General features: G+C 41.7%; 1 protein-coding gene across 2 annotated transcripts in view; it reads left to right on the forward strand.

Annotated features, from left to right (window-relative positions):
• LOC129822772 (plexin domain-containing protein 2-like) overlaps positions 1-22,185 on the forward strand; it is a 178,813-nt gene that overhangs the window by 134,072 nt on the left and 22,556 nt on the right. For both annotated transcript variants that reach the window (XM_055881169.1, XM_055881170.1), the window contains exons 10-11: positions 16,144-16,204; positions 16,500-16,662. In XM_055881169.1, the coding sequence (XP_055737144.1) occupies positions 16,144-16,204; positions 16,500-16,662 (224 nt within the window). The remainder of the gene's footprint in view (positions 1-16,143; positions 16,205-16,499; positions 16,663-22,185) is intronic.

Below are 22,185 nucleotides of genomic sequence, written 5' to 3' on the forward strand. Positions count from 1 at the left end.
ATTCGTCACAAAACCATGTGCTGTTGACAATTATTTTAATGAATACTTCATTGGCAAACTGGGCAAACGTATGTAGGAAATGCCAACAACGAACAGTGAGCAATCGTTCTTATGCATAAAAAAAACGAATAATGAAAGAAAAGCATTGTAAGTTAGAATTTTGTATAGTTAGTGTGGGAGAGGTGAAATAAATATTGTTATCGCTACTGAGGATGGTAGCTGACTCTATAGCCACTCTTATATGTCAAAGCTTTAATCTGAACCTAGAGGAAAGTGTTAGACCTCAGTCCTGGAGGGGAGCCAAAGTCATTCCGCTAACCCAAGAATGGTAAAGTGGCCTTCACTGGTTCTAACAGCAAACGTATCACCTTGCTGCCAGCTCGTAGTAAACTGTTGGGAAAAATAGTGTTTGACCAAATACACAGCTATTTCTCCGTTAACAAATTATACTGAACAAAAATATGAACGCAACATGCAACAATTTCAAAGATTTTACTGAGTTACAGTTCATATGAGGAAATCAGTCAATTTAAATAAATAAATACATTGAGGAGATTAAATGACTTGGTGTTACCTGAGATTGTAAATTGTCATGGTCAAAACATATAGTTTCAATAGTTGTAAAGATGGGTAGAGGTCTGTCTGTGATAAAGAGATGCTCTGCGGTTTTGACACCACACTCCACAAAGCAAGTCCTGCAGCTTGATCTTATCTTGATTATTGTCCAGTCATATGGTCAAGTGCTGTGAAGAAAGACCTAGTTAAGCTGCAACTAGCCCAAAACAGAGTGACATCTTAATTTCTATTTTATTTTTGTATTTACATTCTATGTTTTTTGGGGCCCCGTCCACCACCCCACCTCTTCGGAGGATAAAAATACACTTTGTTTTTCAGCATTTTATTTCATTGGTATATATGTACATAATACACACATTTTACATAAAAGGCATTTTATTTATATCATTTTTTACAATAGTTCCATAGCAATAATAAAGTTATTTGATATTTTTGATATTACATCTAGATAGTACATATACAATACATTTTATAAACTCAGCAAACAAAGAAACGTCCGCTCACTGTCAACTGCGTTTGTTTTCAGCAAACTTAACATGTGTAAATATTTGTATGAACATAACAAGATTCTGAACAAGTTCCTCAAACATGTGACTAACAGAAATTGAATAATGTATCCCTGAACAAAGGGGGGTCAAAATCAAAAGTAACAGTTAGTATCTGGTGTGGCCACCAGCTGCATTAAGTACTGCAGTGCATCTCCTCATGGACTGCACCAGATTTGCCAGTTCTTGCTGTGAGATGTTACCCCACTCTTCCACCAAGGCACCTGCAAGTTCCCGGACATTTCTGGGGGGAAAGGCCCTAGCCCTCACCCTCCGATCCAACAGGTTCCAGACGTGCTCAATGGGATTAACCTGTCTAGGATCAGCGTGGCGCTAGCGGCACACCCCCCCCCCCCCCCCCACTGAAAAACCAGTGCCGCGAAATTCCAAAAAAATATTTTTTTAAAATATTTAACTTTCACACATTAAAGTCCAATACAGCTAATGAAAGACACAGATCTTGTGAATCCAGTCAACATTTCCGATTTTTAAAATGTTTTACAGGGAAGACACAATATGTAAAGATGTACATCTATTACCTAAAAACACATTAGCATAATCCACCATCTTTTATTTGTCCACCAACACCAGTAGCCATCACCAATTCGGCTAAACTAAGATATTTATAGCCCCTAACCAACAAAAAAACTCATTAGATGACAGTCTGATAACATATTTATGGTATGGGATAGGTTTTGTTAGAAAAAAGTGCATATTTCAGGTATATGGCATAGTTTACAATTGCACCCACCATCACAAATGGACTAGAATAATTACAATGAGCAACGTGTTTACCTAACTACTAATCATCAAACATTTCGTAAAAATACACAGCATACACGAATCGAAAGACACAGATCCTGTGAATACAGACAATATTTCAGATTTTCTAAGTGTCTTACAGCGAAAACACAATAAATCGTTATATTAGCTTAGCACATAGCAATTAGCAGCCCAGCATTGATTCTAGCCAAAGTGAGCGATAAAAGTCAACATCGCCAAAAGATATTAATTTTTTCACTAACCTTCTCAGAATTCTTCCGATGACACTCCTGTAACATCACATTACAACATGCATATACAGTTTGATCGAAAATGTTTATATTTAGCCACCAAAATCATGGTTAGACAATGTGAAATGTAGCTCAGCTGGTCAGAAAATGTCCTTGCGCCACTTAGACAGTGATCTACTCTTATACATAAATACTCATAAACGTGACTAAAAAATATAGGGTGGACAGGGATTGATAGACAATTTAATTCTTAATACAATTGCGTTATTACATTTTTTAATTTATCCTTACTTTTCAATACAGTTTGCGCCAAGCGAAGCTACGTCAAAAAACATGGCGTCCTAAGCCACTAAAATGTTTCGACAGAAACACGATTTATCATAATAAAAATGTCCTACCTTGAGCTGTTCTTCCATCAGTATCTTGGGCAAAGGATCCTTTCTTGGGAGAAATCGTCTTTTGGTGGAAAGCTGTCCTCTTGCCATGTGGAAATGTCAACTGCGTTCGGGATGAACTGAAAAGCGTGCCCAACTTTTCACATCGTTGCAAAAATAAATGTCCCAAAATCGCACTAAACGGATATAAATTGCTATAAAACGCTTTAAATTAACTACTTTATGATGTTTGTAACTCCTATAACGAGTGAAAAGATGACCGGAGAAATATAACAGGCTAAACTAACGCTTGGAACAGGAGAGGGTCGGTGTCTTCCACGCGCGTTACGCAGCAAGAAAAGACTTGCTAGCTAAAGGTTTTTTTCATTTGTAGGGCCTGTGAACGCGCAATCGACCCCGTTGGAATCGTCATCACGTAAAGGCATCCAGGGGAAGACGTAAGAAGTGTCCGTATAGTCATAGCAACGACAGTGCCCTTTTAACTGACTTCAGAAAAGTGGCCAACATTTCTCAAATCTGACTCCATGTCAGGGAAATTGCTGTAGAATGGGCTCTGTTCCACTTAGAGACAAAATTTCAACTCCTATAGAAACTATAGACTGTTTTCTATCCAATAATAATAATAATATGCATATTGTACGATCAAGGATTTTGTGGGAAGCCGTTTAAAAAATTAGCCAAATTAGCATAAATAGTCTAAACAGCGCCCCCATCCCCAACAGGTTAAGATCCGGGCTCTTCGCTGGCCATGGCAGAACACTGACATTCCTGTCTTGCAAGAATTGAGGCACAGAATGAGCAGTAGGGCTAGTGGCATTGTCATGCTGGAGGGTCATGTCAGGAAAACCTGCAGGAAGGGTACCTCATGAGGGAGGAGGATGTCTTCCCTGTAACGCACAGCGTTGAGATTGCCAGCAATGACAACAAGCTCATTCCGATGACGCTGTGACACACAACCCCAGACCATGACAGACCCTCCAAATCGATCCCGCTCGGTGTAAAGCTCATTCCTTCGACGATAAAACCGAATCCGACCATCAACCCTGGTGAAACAAAACTGTGACTCGTCAGTGAAGAGCACTTTTTGCCAGGCCTGTCTGGTCCAGTGACGGTTGGTTTGTGCCCATAGGCGACGTTGTTGCCGGTGATGTCTGGTGAGGATAACAGGCCTACAAGCCCCCAGTCCAGCCTCTCTCGGCCTATTGCGAACAGTCTGAGCACTGATGGAGGGATTGTGCGTTCCTGGTGTAACTTGGGCAGTTGTTGTTGCCATCCTGTACATGTCCCGCAGGTGTGATGTTCGGATGTATCGATCCTGTGCAGGTGTTGTTACACGTGGTCTGCCACTGTGAGGACGATCAACTGTCCGTCCTGTCTCCCTGTAGCGCTGTCTTAGGTGTCTCACAGTACAGACATTGCCATTTATTGCCCTGGCCACATCTGCAGTCCTCATGCCTCCTTGCAGCATGCCGAAGCATGTTCACGCAGATGAGCAGGGACCCTGGGCATCTTTCTTTTGGTGTTTTTCCAGAGTCAGTAGAAAGGCCCCTTTAGTGTCCTAAGTTTTCATAATTATGACCTTAATTGCCTGTAAGCTGTTAGTGTCTTAATGACCGTTCCACAGGTGCATGTTCATGAATTGTTTATGGTTCATTGAACAAGCATGAGAAACAGTGTTTAAACCCTTTACTATGAAGATCTGTGAAGTTATTTGGATTTTTATGAATTATCTTTGAAATAGAGGGTGCTGAGTTTACATTGTGTTTTCAGTCAGAGCTATTAAAGTACATGAGCTTTTTAAACCCACCTTTCAGCTACTCTCAGATCATCCACCTACAGTGCATTTGGAAAGTATTCACACCTCTTGACTTTTTCCAAAATTTGTTACGTATCAGCCTTATTCTAAAATTGATTAAATAAAAAGTTTACCTCATCAATCTACACACAGTACCCCATAATGACAAAGCAAAAACAGTTTTTTAAAAGGTTTGCTAATTTATTACAAATAAAAACAGAAATATCTTATTTACATAAGTATTCATACCCTTTGCTATGAGACTCGAAATTGAGCTCAGGTGCATCCTGTTTACTTGATCATCCTTGAGATGTTTCTACAACTTGATTGGAGTCCACCTGTGGTAAATTCAATTAATTGGACATGATTTGGAAAGGCACACACCTGTCTATATAAGGTCCCACAGTTGACGGTGCATGTCAGAGCAAAAACCAAGCCATGAGGTCAAAAGAATTGTCCATAGAGCTTCGAAACAGGATTGTGTCGAGGCACAGATCTGGGGAAGGGTACCAAAACATTTCTGCAGCAATGAAGGTCCCCAAGAACACAGTGGCCTCCATCATTCTTAAATGGAAGAAGCTTGCAACCACCAAGACTCTTCCTAGAGCTGGCCGTCCCGGCCAAACTGAGTAATTGGGGGAGAGGGGCCTTGGTCAGGGAGGTGACCAAGAACCTGATGGTCACTCTGAAAGAGTTCCTGAGTTCCTCTGTGGAGTTGGGAAAACTTTCCAGAAGGACAACCGTCTCTGCAGCACTCCACCAATCAGGCCTTTATAGTAGAGTCGCCAGACGGAAGCCACTCCTTAGTAAAAAGGCACATGACAGTTTGCCAAAAGGCACCTAAAGGAATCTGACCATGAGAAACAAGATTCTCTGGTCCGATGAAACAAAGACTGAACTCTTTGGCCTGGATGTCATGTGTCACGTCTGGAGGAAACCTGGCACCATCTCTATGGTGAAGCATGGTGGTGGCAGTATCATGCTGTGGGGATGTTTTTCAGCGGCAGGGACTGTGAGACTTGTCAGGATTGAGGAAAAGATGAACGGAGAGAGATCCTTGTGAAAACCTGATCCAGAGCGCTCAGGATCTCAGACTGGGGCAAAGGCTCACCTTCCAACAGGACAACGTCCCTAAGCACACAGCCAAGACAATGCAGGAGCGTCTCTGAATGTCCTTGAGTGGCCCAGCCAGAGCCCGGACTTGAACCCGATCGAACATCTCTGGAGAGACCTGAAAATAGCTGTGCAGTGACACTCCCCATCCAACCTGGCAGAGTTTGAGAGGATCTGCAGAGAAGAATGGGAGAAACTCCCCAAATACAGGTGTTCCAAGCATCATACCCGTGAGGACTCAAGGCTGTAATCACTGCCAAAGGTTCTTCAACAAAGTACTGAGTAAAGGGTCTGAATACTTATGTAAATGTGATATTTCAGTGTTTTATATATATATATATTTGCAAAAAAATCTAAAAACCTGTTTTTGCTTTGTCATTATGGGGTATTGTGTGTAGCACAAAAACAACCTGTTGAGTACTGCATTAGCATCGAATAGCCCCCGCGATATGCAACTTTTCAGGGAAGTTAAGAACCAATATACACAGGCAGTTACGAAAGCAAAGGCTAGCTTTTTCAAACAGAAATTTGCATCCTGTAGCACAAACTCCAAAAGGTTCTGGGACACTGTAAAGTCCATGGATAATAAGAGTACCTCCTCCCAGCTGCCCACTGCACCGAGGCTAGGAAACACTGTCACCACCGATAAATCTACGATAATTGAGAATTTCAATAAGCATTTTTCTACACCTGGCCATGCTTTCCACCTGGCTACCCCTACCCTGGTCAACAGCCCTGCGCTCCCCACAGCACCCAAATCCAGATAGCTGATGTTCTGAAAGAGCTGCAAAATCTGGACTCCTACAAATCAGCTGGGCTAGACAATCTGGACCCTCTCTTTGTTAAATTATTTGCCACAATTGTTGCAACCCCTATTACTAACCTGTTCAACCTCTCTTTCGTATCGTCTGAGATACCTAAAGATTGGAAAGCTGCCGCGTTCATCCCCCTCTTCAAAGAGGGAGACACTCGAGACCCAAACTGTTACAGACCTATATCTATCCTACCCTGCCTTTCTAAAGTCTTCGAAAGCCAAGTTAACAAACAGATCACTGACCATTTCAAATCCCACCGTACATTCTCCGCTATGCAATCTGGTTTCTGAGCTGGTCATGGGTGCACCTCAGCCACGCTCAAGGTCCTAAACGATATCATAACCGCCATCGATAAAAGACAATACTGTGCAGCCGTCTTCATCGACCTGGCCAAGGCTTTCGACTCAATCACTGCATTCTTATCGGCAGACTCAACAGCCTTGGTTTCTCAAATGACTGCCTCGCCTGGTTCACCAACTACTTCTCAGAGTTCAGTGTGCCAAATTGGAGGGCCTGTTGTCTGGACTTCTTGCAGTCTCTATGGGGGTGCCACAGGGTTCAATTCTCGGGCTGACTCTTTTCTCTGTAGACATCAATGATGTCGCTGTTGCTGCTGGATATTCTCTGATCCACCTCTACGCAGACAACACCATTCTGTATACTTCTGGCCCCTCTTTGGACACTGTGTTAACAAACCTCCAGACGAGCTTCAATGCCATACGACACTCCTTCCGTGGCCTCCAACTGCTCTTAAATGCAAGTAAAACCAAATGCATGCTTTTCAACCGATCGCTGCCCGCACCCGCTCGCCTGTCTAGCATCACTACTCTGGACGGTTCTGACTTAGAATATGTGGACAACTAAAAATACCTAGGTGGCTAGTTGGACTGTAAACTCTCCTTCCAGACTCACATTAAGCATCGCCAATCCAAAATGTAATCTAGAATCGGCTTCCTATTTCACAACAAAGCATCCTTCACTCATTCTGCCAAACATACCCTCGTAAAACTGACTATCCTACCGATCCTTGACTTCAGCGATGTCATTTACAAAATAGCATCCAACACTCTACTCAGCAAATTGGATGTAGTCTATCACAGTGCCATCCTTTTTTGTCACCAAAGCCCCATCACTGCGACCTGTATGCTCTTGTTGGCTATCCCTCGCTTCATTTTTTGTCGCCAAACCCACTGGCTCCAGGTCATCTATAAGTCTTTACTAGGCCTTATCTCAGCTCACTGGTCACCATAGTAGCACCCACCCGTAGCACGCGCTGCAGCAGGAATATTTCACTGGTCATCCCCAAAGCCAATTCCTCCTTTGGCTGCCTTTCCTTCCAGTTCTCTGCTGCCAATGACTGGAACTAATTGCAAAAGTAACTGAAGCTGGAGTCTTATACCTCCCTCTCTAACTTTAAGCATCAGCTGTCAGAACAGCTTACCAATCATTGCACCTGTACACAGCCCATCTGTAAATTGCCCACCCAACTACCTCATCAACATATTGTTATTTAGTTTTTGCTCCTTTGCACCCCAGTATCTCTACTTGCACATTCATCTTCTGTACATCTACCATTCCAGTGTTTAATTGCTAATTGTAATTATTTTGCCACTATGTCCCATTTATTGCCTTACCTCCCTAATGTTACTACATTTGCACACACTGTATATGGACTTTTCTATTGTGCTATTGACTGTACGTTTGTTTATCCCATGTGTAACTCTGTGTTTGTGTCGCACTGCTTTGCTTTATCTTGGCCAGGTCGCAGTTGTAAATTAGAACTTGTTCTCAACTGGCCTACCTGGTTAAATAAAGGTGAAATAAAAAAATATTTTTTTTTTTTTAAAGATTGAGGAAAAAACAATGTAATACATGTTAGAATAAGGCTGTAATGTAACAAAATGTGGAAAAAGTAAAGGGGTCTGAATACTTTCCGAATGCACTTTATCTCTGTAAATCGCCCTGTTATGATTTCCATGTGCCATATATTCTTCAAATGTGTTGTGATGTTTCACATACATTCTGAACCTGTCTAATTGCATAGTATCTACAGATTGTAAGTTAACCTGTCTAGGATCAGCGTGCCGCTAGCGGCACTCCCCCCCCCCCCCCCACTGAAAAACCAGTGCCGCGAAATTCAAAAAAAATATTTTTTTAAAATATTTAACTTTCACACATTAAAGTCCAATACAGCTAATGAAAGACACAGATCTTATGAATCCAGTCAACATTTCCGATTTTTAAAATGTTTTACAGGGAAGACACAATATGTAAAGATGTACATCTATTACCTAAAAACACATTAGCATATTCCACCATCTTTTATTTGTCCACCAACACCAGTAGCCATCACCAATTCGGCTAAACTAAGATATTTATAGCCCCTAACCAACAAAAAAACTCATTAGATGACAGTCTGATAACATATTTATGGTATGGGATAGGTTTTGTTAGAAAAAAGTGCATATTTCAGGTAGATGGCATAGTTTACAATTGCACCCACCATCACAAATGGACTAGAATAATTACAATGAGCAACGTGTTTACCTAACTACTAATCATCAAACATTTCGTAAAAATACACAGCATACACGAATCGAAAGACACAGATCCTGTGAATACAGACAATATTTCAGATTTTCTAAGTGTCTTACAGCGAAAACACAATAAATCGTTATATTAGCTTAGCACATAGCAATTAGCAGCCCAGCATTGATTCTAGCCAAAGTGAGCGATAAAAGTCAACATCGCCAAAAGATATTAATTTTTTCACTAACCTTCTCAGAATTCTTCCGATGACACTCCTGTAACATCACATTACAACATGCATATACAGTTTGATCGAAAATGTTTATATTTAGCCACCAAAATCATGGTTAGACAATGTGAAATGTAGACAAGCTGGTAAAGAAAACGTCCTTGCGCCACTTAGACAGTGATCTACTCTTATACATAAATACTCATAAACGTGACTAAAAAATATAGGGTGGACAGGGATTGATAGACAATTTAATTCTTAATACAATTGCGTTATTACATTTTTTAATTTATCCTTACTTTTCAATACAGTTTGCGCCAAGCGAAGCTACGTCAAAAAACATGGCGTCCTAAGCCACTAAAATGTTTCGACAGAAACACGATTTATCATAATAAAAATGTCCTACCTTGAGCTGTTCTTCCATCAGTATCTTGGGCAAAGGATCCTTTCTTGGGAGAAATCGTCTTTTGGTGGAAAGCTGTCCTCTTGCCATGTGGAAATGTCAACTACGTTCGGGATGAACTGAAAAGCGTGACCAACTTTTCACATCGTTGCAAAAATAAATGTCCCAAAATCGCACTAAACGGATATAAATTGCTATAAAACGCTTTAAATTAACTACTTTGTGATGTTTGTAACTCCTATAACGAGTGAAAAGATGACCGGAGAAATATAACAGGCTAAACTAATGCTTGGAACAGGAGAGGGTCGGTGTCTTCCACGCGCGTTACGCAGCAAGAAAAGACTTGCTAGCTAAAGGTTTTTTTCATTTGTAGGGCCTGTGAACGAGCAATCGAGCCCGTTGGAATCGTCATCACGTAAAGGCATCCAGGGGAAGACGTAAGAAGTGTCCGTATAGTCATAGCAACGACAGTGCCCGTTTAAATGACTTCAGAAAAGTGGCCAACGTTTCTCAAATCTGACTCCATGTCAGGGAAATTGCTGTAGAATGGGCTCTGTTCCACTTAGAGACAAAATTTCAACTCCTATAGAAACTATAGACTGTTTTCTATCCAATAATAATAATAATATGCATATTGTACGATCAAGGATTTTGTGGGAAGCCGTTTAAAAAATTAGCCACATTAGCATAAATAGTCTAAACAGCGCCCCCATCCCCAACAGGTTAAAGATAAATATTTTTACTAAAAGTATTATTATATATATTGTTGATTGATTGTCTACGGTTTTCAAACTCTCCCAACGGTTCAATTTGTCGGGTTAATTTTATATAAATGTTGTGATTTTTCAGCCCTTCCTGATCATGTGACCAGAAACAAGCTACATAGGGGCAATACCAAAATAAGTGAACTTGTGATTTTGTTTCTCCGTGGCAAAATCTGCAGAGCTGAGATGGTTGTATATATACGTACAATTCTGTGTGTGGCAAATATTTTGTAAAAATGTATTTATATATATATATTTTTTTAAGGTTTGAATCACGCATTGTTTATCAGTTCATAAACCATGTGCCACGGAATCAGCATATCTAAAATCTCTCCCCAACTATTTTGCAACCTGTATGGCGCCGCAGTCAAAAGTTTGGTCCTCAAGTAAAACTGATATATATTTATTTTATTTTTTTTTTGGGGGGGGGGGGGTCTTTAATAAAGGGCAGACAAACAAGTTCCAAACCTTCTGTATTTGTCTCCTCCATTTTTGCTGTAAAGCTGCAATCAGTTGGTTGTAATTAATTTTGGATAGGGCAAACAAAGTGGGGAGAACAGGTATTTGATACACTGCCGATTTTGCAGGTTTTCCTACTTACAAAGCATGTAGAGGTCTGTAATTTTTATCATAGGTACACTTCAACTGTGAGAGACGGAATCTAAAACAAAAATCCAGAAAATCACATAGTATGATTTTAAAGTAATTAATTTGCATTTTATTGCATGACATAAGTATTTGATACATCAGAAAAGCAGAACTTAATATTTGGTACAGAAACCTTTGTTTGCAATTACAGAGATCATACGTTTCCTGTAGTTCTTGACCAGGTTTGCACACACCGCAGCAGGGATTTTGGCCCACTCCTCCATACAGACCGTCTCCAGATACTTCAGGTTTCGGGGCTGTCGCTGGGCAATACGGACTTTCAGCTCCCTCCAAAGATGTTCTATTGGGTTCAGGTCTGGAGACTGGCTAGGCCACTCCAGGACCTTGAGGTGCTTCTTACGGAGCCACTCCTTAGTTGCCCTGGCTGTGTGTTTCAGGTCGTTGTCATGCTGGAAGACCCAGCCACGACCCATCTTCAATCCTCTTGCTGAGGGAAGGGAGTTGTTGGCCCAGATCTCGCGATACATGGCCCCCTCCATCCTCCCCTCAATACGGTGCAGTCGTCCTGTCCCCTTTGCAGAAAAGCATCCCCAAAGAATGATGTTTCCGCCTCCATGCTTCACGGTTGGGATGGTGTTCTTGGGGTTGTACTCATCCTTCTTCTTCCTCCAAACACGGCGAGTGGAGTTTAGACCAAAAAGCTCTATTTTTGTCTCATCAGACCACATGACCTTCTCCCATTCCTCCTCTGGCTCATCCAGATGGTCATTGGCAAACTTCAGACGGGCCTCGACATGCGCTGGCTTGAGCAGGGGGACCTTGTGTGCGCTGCAGGATTTTAATCCATGACGGCGTAGTGTGTTACTAATGGTTTTCTTTGAGACTGTGGTCCCAGCTCTCTTCAGGTCATTGACTAGGTCCTGCCGTGTAGTTCTGGGCTGATCCCTCACCTTCCTCATGATCATTGATGCCCCACGAGGTGAGATCTTGCATGGCGCCCCAGACCGAGGGTGATTGACCATCATCTTGAACTTCTTCCATTTTCTAATAATTGCGCCAACAGTTGTTGCCTTCTCACCAAGCTGCTTGCCTATTGTCCTGTAGCCCATCCCAGCCTTGTGCAGGTCTACAATTTTATCCCTGATGTCCTTACACAGCTCTCTGGTCTTGGACATTGTGGAGAGGTTGGAGTCTGTTTGATTGAGTGTGTGGACAGGTGTCTTTTATACAGGTAACGAGTTTAACCTTTCACGAGCCTCTACCCCGGGTCCGGGAGCACCCCCCCCCCCCCCCCCCGCACACACACTGATTAGCATCGCTAGCATAGCGTCACAATTAAATAGTAGCATCTAAATATCATTAAATCACAAGTCCAAGACACCTAATGAAAGATACAGATCCTGTGAATAAAGCCACCATTTCAGATTTTTTAAATGTTTTACAGGCAAGACACAATATGTAAATCTATTAGCTAAACACGTTAGCAAAAATCACCATTTTTCTTGTCCACCATTTTCTCTCAACACCAGTAGCTATCACCAATTCGGCTAAACTAAGATATTTATAGCCACTAACCAAGAAAAAACCTCATCAGATGACAGTCTGATAACATATTTATGGTATAGGATAGGTTTTGTTAGAAAAATGTGCATATTTCAGGTAGAAATCATAGTTTACAATTGCACCCACCGTCACAACTAGACTAGAATAAATACATAGAGCAATGTGTATTACCTAATTACTAATCATCAAACATTTCGTAAAAATACACAGCATACACTAATCGAAAGACACAGATCCTGTGAATACAGACAATATTTCAGATTTTCTAAGTGTCTTACAGCGAAAACACAATAAATCGTTATATTAGCATACCACATGTGCAAACATTACCAGAGCATTGATTCTAGCCAAAGAGAGCGATAACGTAATCATCGCCAAAATATATTAATTTTTTCACTAACCTTCTCAGAATTCTTCAGATGACACTCCTGTAACATCATATTACAACATACATAGAGAGTTTGTTCGAAAATGTGCATATTTAGCCACCAAAATCATGGTTAGACAATGACAAAAGTTGCCCAGCTGGTGAGAAAATGTCCTGCGCCATATTAGACAGTGATCTAGTCTTATACATAAATACTCATAAACTTGACTAAAAAATACAGGGTGGACAGCGATTGATAGACAATTTAATTCTTAATACAATCGCGGAATTACATTTTTTAAATTATCCTTACTTTTCAATACAGGTTGCGCCAAGTGAAGCTATAGCAAACAAGATGGCGGCATAAACGTTTAACATTTATCGACAGAAGCACGATTTATCATCATAAATTGTTCTTACTATGAGCTGTTCTCCCATCAGAATCTTGGACAATGAATCCTTTCTTGGGTCTAATCTTCTTTTGGTCGAAAGATGTCCACTTGTCCGTCGAAATGCCCACTAACGTACGACCGGGACCCCGAAACGACCCCGAAACACCCGGAGCTTCAAAGTCTATTACAAAGCAATGCCTCAAAATCACACTAAACGGATATAAATTGCTATAAAACGGTTTAAATTAACTACATTATGATGTTTCTAACACCTATAACAAGTAAAAAGATGACCGACGCTATATTACTGGCTAAACCAATGCTTGGAAAAAGGCCAGTCAGATATCCTTCTTGCGTTGAGCGCAGTGTCCAAAGGAAGGCTACTTCCGGTATTTTGTCATTTATAGAGCCAATGATTGCGCAATCGACTCCATTCAAATTGTCACCACTTACTGACATCTAGAGGAAGGCGTGGGCAGTGTTTGTATCTCATAGGATTAACAGAGACTTTTAAAACTGATCTGGAACCAGAGGCCAAGATGTCTAAATCTCACACACTGGGAGGAAAAGTGCTGTATAATGAGTTCTGTTTCACTCAGAGACATAATTCAAACGGCTATAGAAACTAGAGAGTGTTTTCTATCCAATAATAACAATAATATGCATATTGTACGAGCAAGAATTGAGTACTAGGCAGTTTAATCTGTAGAGACAATTATGCTAATTTGAAACAGCACCCCCTATAGTTGCAAGAAGTTAAACAGGTGCAGTTAATACAGGTAATGAGTGGAGAACAGGAGGGCTTCTTAAAGAAAAACTAACAGGTCTGTGCGAGCCGGAATTCTTACTGGTTGGTAGGTGTTCAAATACTTATGTCATGCAATAAAATGCAAATTAATTACTTACAAATCGTACAATGTGATTTTCTAGATTTTTGTTTTAGATATCGTCTCTCACAGCTGAAGTGTACCTATGATAAAAATGACAGACCTCTACATGCTTTTTAAGTAGGAAAACCTGCAAAATCGGCAGTGTATCAAATACTTGTTCTCCCCACTGTATATATTTTTTTTATGTTCCATAAAGATTACATTTTTTATCAATTATTATATTTGAATTTAAACTTATTATTTGTTGTAAAATTTGTTCTGTCTTTTCTGGAGGATGAAATTGGAATTGCAACCACCTTTTGTATGGCTTGTTTAAGAAAGGGTGACATTTTGAAAAAGGTTCCATTTTCAATTAACTGAAAATCCAATTTGAAATATTGGTTTGGTAATAATCAGAAACATTTGGCATTGAATCGTATACACTGAGTGTACAAAACATTAGGAACACCTGCTCTTTCAATGAATGACTGACCAGGTGAATCCAGGTGAAATCTATGATCCCTTATTGATGTCAGTTGTTAAATCCACTTCAATCAGTGTAGATTAAGGGGAGGAGACTGGTTAAAGAAGGATTTTTAGGGTCAGTTTTTAGTGTTCAAGAGATACCAATGAGTCTTTTAAAACCAATAAAGAAATGCATCCTCTATACCGTGAAAGAGGGGGGAGAAAACGAAGACCAAACGAAAATCTTTCCCAGATGTACACATTTCTATTCAAATGAGGCAGCTCAACCCATTTATAATTAGCAGTGTGGTGTCTGAGTGGATGTTGGAAGGAAGGTCTGGAATGCATTCCAAATGGCACCCTATATAGTGCCCTACTTTTGATCAGGACCCATAGGGGAATGGGTTGCCATTTGGGACGCAGTTGGTCTCAGAGGCTGGATGGCATTGAGGTTCAACCTAAACGGGAAAGGATCCGGAGGGACTGGCCGGACCTGTTTTGTGATATCCTGTCTCCCACTCTCTCCCGCTCTCCTTTCGCTTCTCCCAGGGAAACATAGGAAAAACGAGGTGCATTTACCGGAGGAATCTGTCTCGACTGATTGGACAGATGATTTTACCGGCCAAAATTGTGAAATCCGGGGAGCGTGGGCTGATTAGAGAGCAGGGAGAGATGGGAATGGACTCCTCTTCCTCCTCCACACCGAGAGCTTTGCCATAATAATATCCACCATGCAGCGCTAATGGGAGTTATAGGATCTGATGAGAATAAGGATGGAGGATAACTTGGCCTGTCTGCTTGCTTGGCAGTGGTAGCTTGTGGGTGGAGATTTGTAATAAAGGAAACGGTATCAAACACATGGAAACTTAAGTACCTTCCCATCTATTCCATTCCAGCCATTATGAGCCCATCGTCTGATATCTCCGCCAACCAGCCGCCACTGCTCCATGTCGATTAGATTTGGTGGGTTTATGCTATTGTGTTTGTAGTCCTGCAGGTTTTTGTGAGGTGTATAAAATTGGTTTACCACCTCCGCCATTGGTGATATGAGTGAGCAGACTTCTTTCTCTGACTTCAGAGATTCAGGCAGACGGACAAAACATACCGCAACAAAAGAGAGAGAGAGAGAGAGCGAGCAGACAAACTTTCCCTCTGTGTCAAGGCAGGAAATATGCCCCTCAAAATCTAAATAATGTCAGAGGGCTTACTGAAGAGAGAGGAGAAGAAAAGAGAGTGATATTAGTCATCATGATCTGTGAACAAGAGGAAGAATGAGAGCCCACAGAGTTTATTCGTCACCTCGGGTTGGGAGGCATGACACAGGCATTACCTATTCCCCCTCATCCCCCTTTCCCCCTTCCCATTTCCTTTCACCCCCTCCACCAAACCCTGTACTCTGAGCAGTTTGACCCAGTGAACTTCCTCTTCACAAATCCCCCCCATATTCTAATAATCATGGGCTGTTCCCCCTTTGGACTTACTGTATTTTGGACTCCCAGAAAGGTGGGGGGGTCTGATTTGGATTATTTTGGTTTCATGTAACATCTGCAGGTCGACAGAGCTGGATGTATCTGTTAGTATAATTGATGTTTTAGAGATCTATCCAAATCCATCTTTGATTGCGGTTGATCCTTTTTAGTGATGCATGTCTAGTGTTCCTGTTCCTAAGCCCTTTCTGAATATCCTCTCATCTGGTTTCAGGTGTTCCAGTGGGTTTGACCGCCATCGGCAGGACTGGGTTGATAACAGCTGTCCTGATGAGGTGAATAGCATCCTGGCTGATGGAAACGACTAGCTTTCTAATATGAATCGCGAGTGAGTGGGGGTATGGTAGGATGTGTGCGTGCGTGCGTGTGTATCGGCTGTAATGTTTTTCTGTGTGGCTGCCAGGTTGATGGATGTTCTGGTCTGCTACATGCAGGGATGCCTCAGTTACTCCTCTCACTATCTAACTATATCTTACTAACTATCTATATATCTCTCACTCTCTCTTATTTGAAAAGTACCCGTATGTCTACGTTGCATGAGAAAGAGGACTCTTGTATGCTGTCTTGCAGACCAAAGACAAAAGCTGTGATATCATCAACACCACACAACTCTATCCGTTCACCACCGCGCTAGTTGCCAAGACAACAGGCCAGAGCAGAAGCAGAGGAGAGACCACCACAGCCGGAGCCTCCTCGTCCACATCCCACCCCCCAACCAGCGTCCCCACTGAAGGTAAGACAACTAACATATGCCCCAAAGCAGACAACTCCAACCAGTGTCTTGAGTACTGGTCAGGTCACATGGTCAGGAAAAACAGTGTCTTGCTCAGGTTGGCACAAAACAAATTATTTTTCGTTTTTGTTATTTTTTATTGAATCTTTATTTAACTAGGCAAGTCAGTTAAGAACAAATTCTTATTTACAATGGCAAAAGGCCTCCTGCGGGGACGGGGGCTGGGATTTAAAATAAAAAATAAAATACAAATATAGGACAAAACCCACATCACGACAAGAGAGACAACACAACACTAAATAAAGAGAGACCTAAGACAACAACACAGCATGGCAGCAACACAACATGACAACAACATGGTAGCAACACAACATGGCAGCAGCACAACATGGTAGCAGCACAAAATATGGTACAAACTTTATTGGGCACAGACAACAGCACAAAGGGCAAGAAGGTAGAGACAACAATACATCACACAAAGCAGCCACAACTGTCAGTAAGAGTGTCCACGATTGAGTCTTTGAATGAAGAGATAGATATAAAACTGTCCAGTTTGAGTGTTTTTTAAAGCTAGTTCCAGTCACTAGCGGCAGCGAACTGAAAAGAGGAGCAACCCAGGGATGTGTGTGCTTTGGGGACCTTTAACAGAATGTGACTAGCAGAACAGGTGTTGTATGTGGAGGATGAGGGCTGCAGTAGGTATCTCAGATAAGGGGGAGGGAAGCCTAAGAGGGTTATATAAAAATTAAGCAATAATACATGAGACTAGTGACTCTACGTTCTATTATGGTATTTCAATGTTTGGTATGTTAAATGTGATACGCAACTCTGGCGCGTGTAATGTCAGTTTTTGTAGTTTACTCCATTTGCTACTTGAGTCGTCTTTCTCCCTCTCCTCTCCTCCTGCCACTAACTACACCAAGCCCTAGCCTATGTCACTCAAGGAAAGAGCAGTTGCTCGACGGCACCTTCTTGCCGTTCACTCTGCATGCTCCGATGGATGCAACAAGATGTTGGTGACATGCTGATTTCCACAGGCGTTCTATAATTACACTATTAGTTTGTGTATCCTACTGTCTGCAAACTACGGTCTGCTAGTTTGTCTTTGCGTAGCAAGTTGATGCTAAAATAAATTGTGTTAGTCGCTAATGCTAATCAATCGCTAGATAGCTGGCTAGCTAGCTTGCTAAGTGTACTAAGAGTCAGAGCAAACATAGCTAGCTGGCTAGTACAGCCTGGTACCTGTGCTGGTGTAGGCCTAGATAAGCATGTTGTTTGTGCAACAGTATCTTCTAAATCAGAGAGGAATAGGCGAAGCTACATGAGGTAAGAAAACATGTAATGTACAATCTAATTAGGGTCACCTGGAAATACTGACCAACACTTTGGTTCTGACCCTGCCAATAATTCCTCCCTGGCTTATTCATTGTCATATCAAACAACAATGAATTCAAGGGGCTGTCCACGATATTCCAACTAAAGAATTAGAATAATCATTCTATTGCCATTATTGGATTGAAACAGTATAAAACAATCAGAATGGAAAAAGCCTCATTGAAATCGCTTATAATTTATATGTTGCCCCCCTAGGGTCATGAACTAGTCATAAAGCAAATTTAGAACTTGTATTATTCAAAAACATAAAATACTGTCAAAAATGTCAAAAGTATTGTGATATGATATTTTGGCCATATTGCTCTACATGAGGCAATGTGTTATGACATTTTTATCATGGCTGTGACGTGGTTAGAACACCACAGCCATTATAAAAATGTCATAACACATGGACTCAAGTGTATTATTGCTTTAATACAACAGGTTACCAGCACTGGTTGTCAAGTGCACTGGATGTCAAGTGCAATTTTAGGTGTTCTCTGGTCGTTAGTTTTATTCGTATTGACTGCCATGTAAAGTAAAACTACCCAAGCACTGGTTGATAGTTACAGAACTTTGCAGGTTGCTATGGTAAACAATGGTTGCTATGGAGGCTCTTCCACTCTTGCTAGCTAGCCAAATAAACAGCAAACACAATCACTTCAGACTGAAGCTGGAAAGACGGCAAACTAGATGCATTTCGTTTTGTTTTACCTATTTTTCTATTGACATTTCTTTGTACACTGAACAAAAATATAAACGCACAATCAAATCAAATCACATCAAATCCCGTCCGCCAATTACAACAGGTGTAGACCTTACAGTGAAATGCTTACTTAAAAAGCCCTTAACCAACAGTGCATTTTTAAGAAAAAAATAAGTATTAAGTAAAAAAATTGCTAAGTAAATAATGTAAAATAACAGTTACAAATAATTAAAGAGCAGCAGTAAAACAATAGCGAGGCTATATACAGGGTGTACGGAGTTCAGAGTCAATGTGCGGGGCACTGGTTAGTCAAGGTAATTGAGGTAATATGTACATGTAGGTAGAGTTAAAGTGACTATGCATAGATAATAAACAGAGACTAGCAGCAGTGTAAAAGGGGGGGGGGAATGCAATTAGTCTGGGTAGCCATTTGATCAACTGTTTAGGAGTTTTATGGCTTGGGGGTAGAAGCTGTTATGAAGGCTTTTGCACCTAGACTTGGCGCTCCGGTACTGCTTTCCGTGCGTTAGCAGATAGAACAGTCTATGGCTCGGGTGGCTGGAGTCTTCGACAATTTTTAGGGCCTTCCTCTGACACTGCCTGGTATAGAGGTCCTGGATGGCAGGAAGCTTAGCCCAGTCCTGTAGCTTAGCATCTGCTTCATCTGACCACTTTTTTTAATGATCGAGTAACTGATGCTTCCTGCTTTAGTTTTTGCTTGTAAGCAGGAATCAGGAGGATAGAATTATGGTCAGATTTGTCAAACGGAGAGCGAGGGAGACCTTTGTACGCATCTCTTTGTGTGGAGTAAAGGTGGACTAGAGTTTCTTTTCCCTCTTGTTCCACATTTAACATGCTGGTAGAAATTAGGTAAAACGTAATTTAAGTTTCCCTGCATTAAAGTCCCTGGCCACTAGGAGCGCCGCCTCTGGATGAGCATCTTCCTGTTTGCTTATGGCCTTATACAGCTCATTGAGTGCGGTCTTAGTGCCAGCATCGGTTTGTGGTGGTAAATAGACAGTTGGTTACGATTCCAGCTACGAAGAATATAGATGAAAACTCTCTTGATAAATTGTGTGTTCTACAGCTTATCATGAGATACTCTACCTCAGGCGAGCAAAACCTTGAGACTTCCTTAGATTTCGTGCACCAGCTGTTGTTTACAAAAATACGTAGACCGCCACCCCTTGTCTTATCAGAGGCAGCTGTTCTATCCTGCCGAAAAAGTGTAAAACCCGCCAGCTGTATGTTATTCATGTCATCATTCAGCCATGACTCGGTGAAACATAAGAATGTCCCGTTGGTAGGATGTACGTGCTCGTAGTTCGTCTATTTTATTATCCAGATTGTACATTGGCTAATAGGGTCGATGGTAAAGGCAGATTACCCACTCGCCGCCGGATCCTCACAAGGCACCCAGATCTACGTCCCCGATATCTAAGTCTCTTTCTCCTGTGAATGACGTGGACGAGGGCCTTGTCAGGTGTCTGGAGTAAATCCTTCGCATCCGACTTGTTAAAGAAAAAAATATATATTCTTCCAGTATGGGGTGAGTAATCGCTGTCCTGATATCTAGCAGAAGCATTATGTACAAAATAAGTTACAAATAACGAAAAAAAACACACAATTGGTTAGGGGACCGTAAACGGCAGCCATCTTCTCCGGCGCCATTATACAACATGCAACAATTTCAAAGATTGTACTGAGTTACAATCTGGCCTGTGGAATGTTGTCCCACATCTCTTCAATGGCTGTGTGAAGTTGCTGGATATTGTCTGGAACTGGAACATGCTGTCGTACACGTCAATCCAGAGCATCCCAAACATGCTCAATGAGTGACATGTCTGGTGAGAATACAGGCCATGGAAGAACTGGGACATGTTCAGCTTCCAGGAATTGTGTACAGATCCTTGCGACATGGGGGTGTGCATTACCATGCTGAAACATGAGTCGATGGCGGCGGATGAATGGCATGATAATGGGCCTCAGGATCTCGTCACGGAATCTCTGTGCATTCAAATTGCCATCGATAAAATGGAATTGTGTTCGTTGTTCGTAGCTTATGCCTGCCCATACCATAACCCCACTGCCACTGCCACCATGTTCACAACTTTGACATCAGCAAACCGATCGCTCACACAAAGCCATGTAAACTGGAATTCATCCTTGAAGAGCACACTTCTCCAGCGTACAAGTGGCCATCGAAGGTGAGCATTTGCCCACTGAAGTTGGTTACGATTCCAAACTGCATTCAGTTTGGCATGGCAAGCGGTACCGGAGTGCCAAGTCTAGGACAAAAAGGCTTCTCAACAGTTTTTATCCCCAAGCCATGAGATTCCTGAACAGGTAATGAAATGGCTACCCGGACAATTTGCATTGTGAGTCTTTTTGTTCAGTATATACGTACACTACATGACCAGAAGTATCTTGACACTTGCTGATCGAACATCTCATTACAAAATCATGGGAATTAATATGGAGTTAGTCCCCCCTTTGCTGCCATAACAGCCTCCAATCTTTTGGGAAAGCTTTCCACTAGATGTTGGAACATTGCTGCTGGGACTAGTTTCCATTCAACCACAAGAGCATTAGTGAGGTCAGGCACTGATGTTGGGTCATTAGGCCTGGCTGCGAAGTCGGCGTTCCAATTAATCCTAAAGGTGTTCGATGGGGTTGAGATCAGGGCTCTGTGCAGGACAGTCAAGTTCTTCCACATCAATCTCAACAAACCATATCTGTATGGACCTTGCTTTGTGCACAGGGGGAATTTTCATGCTGAAACAGGAAAGGGTCTTCCCCAAACTATTGCCACAAAGTTGGAAGCACAGGATCGTCCAAAATGTCAGTGTATGCTATAGCGTTAAGATTCCTCTTTACTGAAACTAAGGGGCCTAGCCTGGAAGAAAAGGGGCCTAGCCATGAAAAAGGGACCTAGGGGGCCTAGTCATGAAAAACAGGCCCAGACCCTTATTCCTCCTCCACCAAACTTTACATTTGGCACTATGCATTTGGGCAGGTAGCGTTCCCCTGGCACCAGCCAAATCCAGATTCGTTCGTCAGACTGCCTGAGCTTGTGTGGCTGAGCCGTTGTTGCTCCTAGACGTTTCCACTTCACAATAACAGCACTTACAGCTGACTGGGGTAGCTATAGCAGGGCAGAAATTTGACGAACTGACTTGTTGGAAAGGTGGTATCCTATGATGGTGCCATGTTGAAAGTCACTGAGCTCTTCAGTAAGGCCATTCTACTGACAATATTTGTCTATGGTGATTGCATGGCTGTGCGCTCAATTTTATACACTCGTCAGCAACGGGTGTGGCTGAAATAGCCGAATCCACTAATTTGAAAGGGTGTCCACATACCTTTGTATATATAGTGTATATCCATAAAAAATTAGGCTGATTCATGATTTCAACTGGTGGAGAAAAGCTGCCTGTCTGTCT

Source organism: Salvelinus fontinalis, chromosome 25, assembly GCF_029448725.1.
Source record: "Salvelinus fontinalis isolate EN_2023a chromosome 25, ASM2944872v1, whole genome shotgun sequence".
Taxonomy (NCBI): Eukaryota; Metazoa; Chordata; class Actinopteri; order Salmoniformes; family Salmonidae; genus Salvelinus; species Salvelinus fontinalis.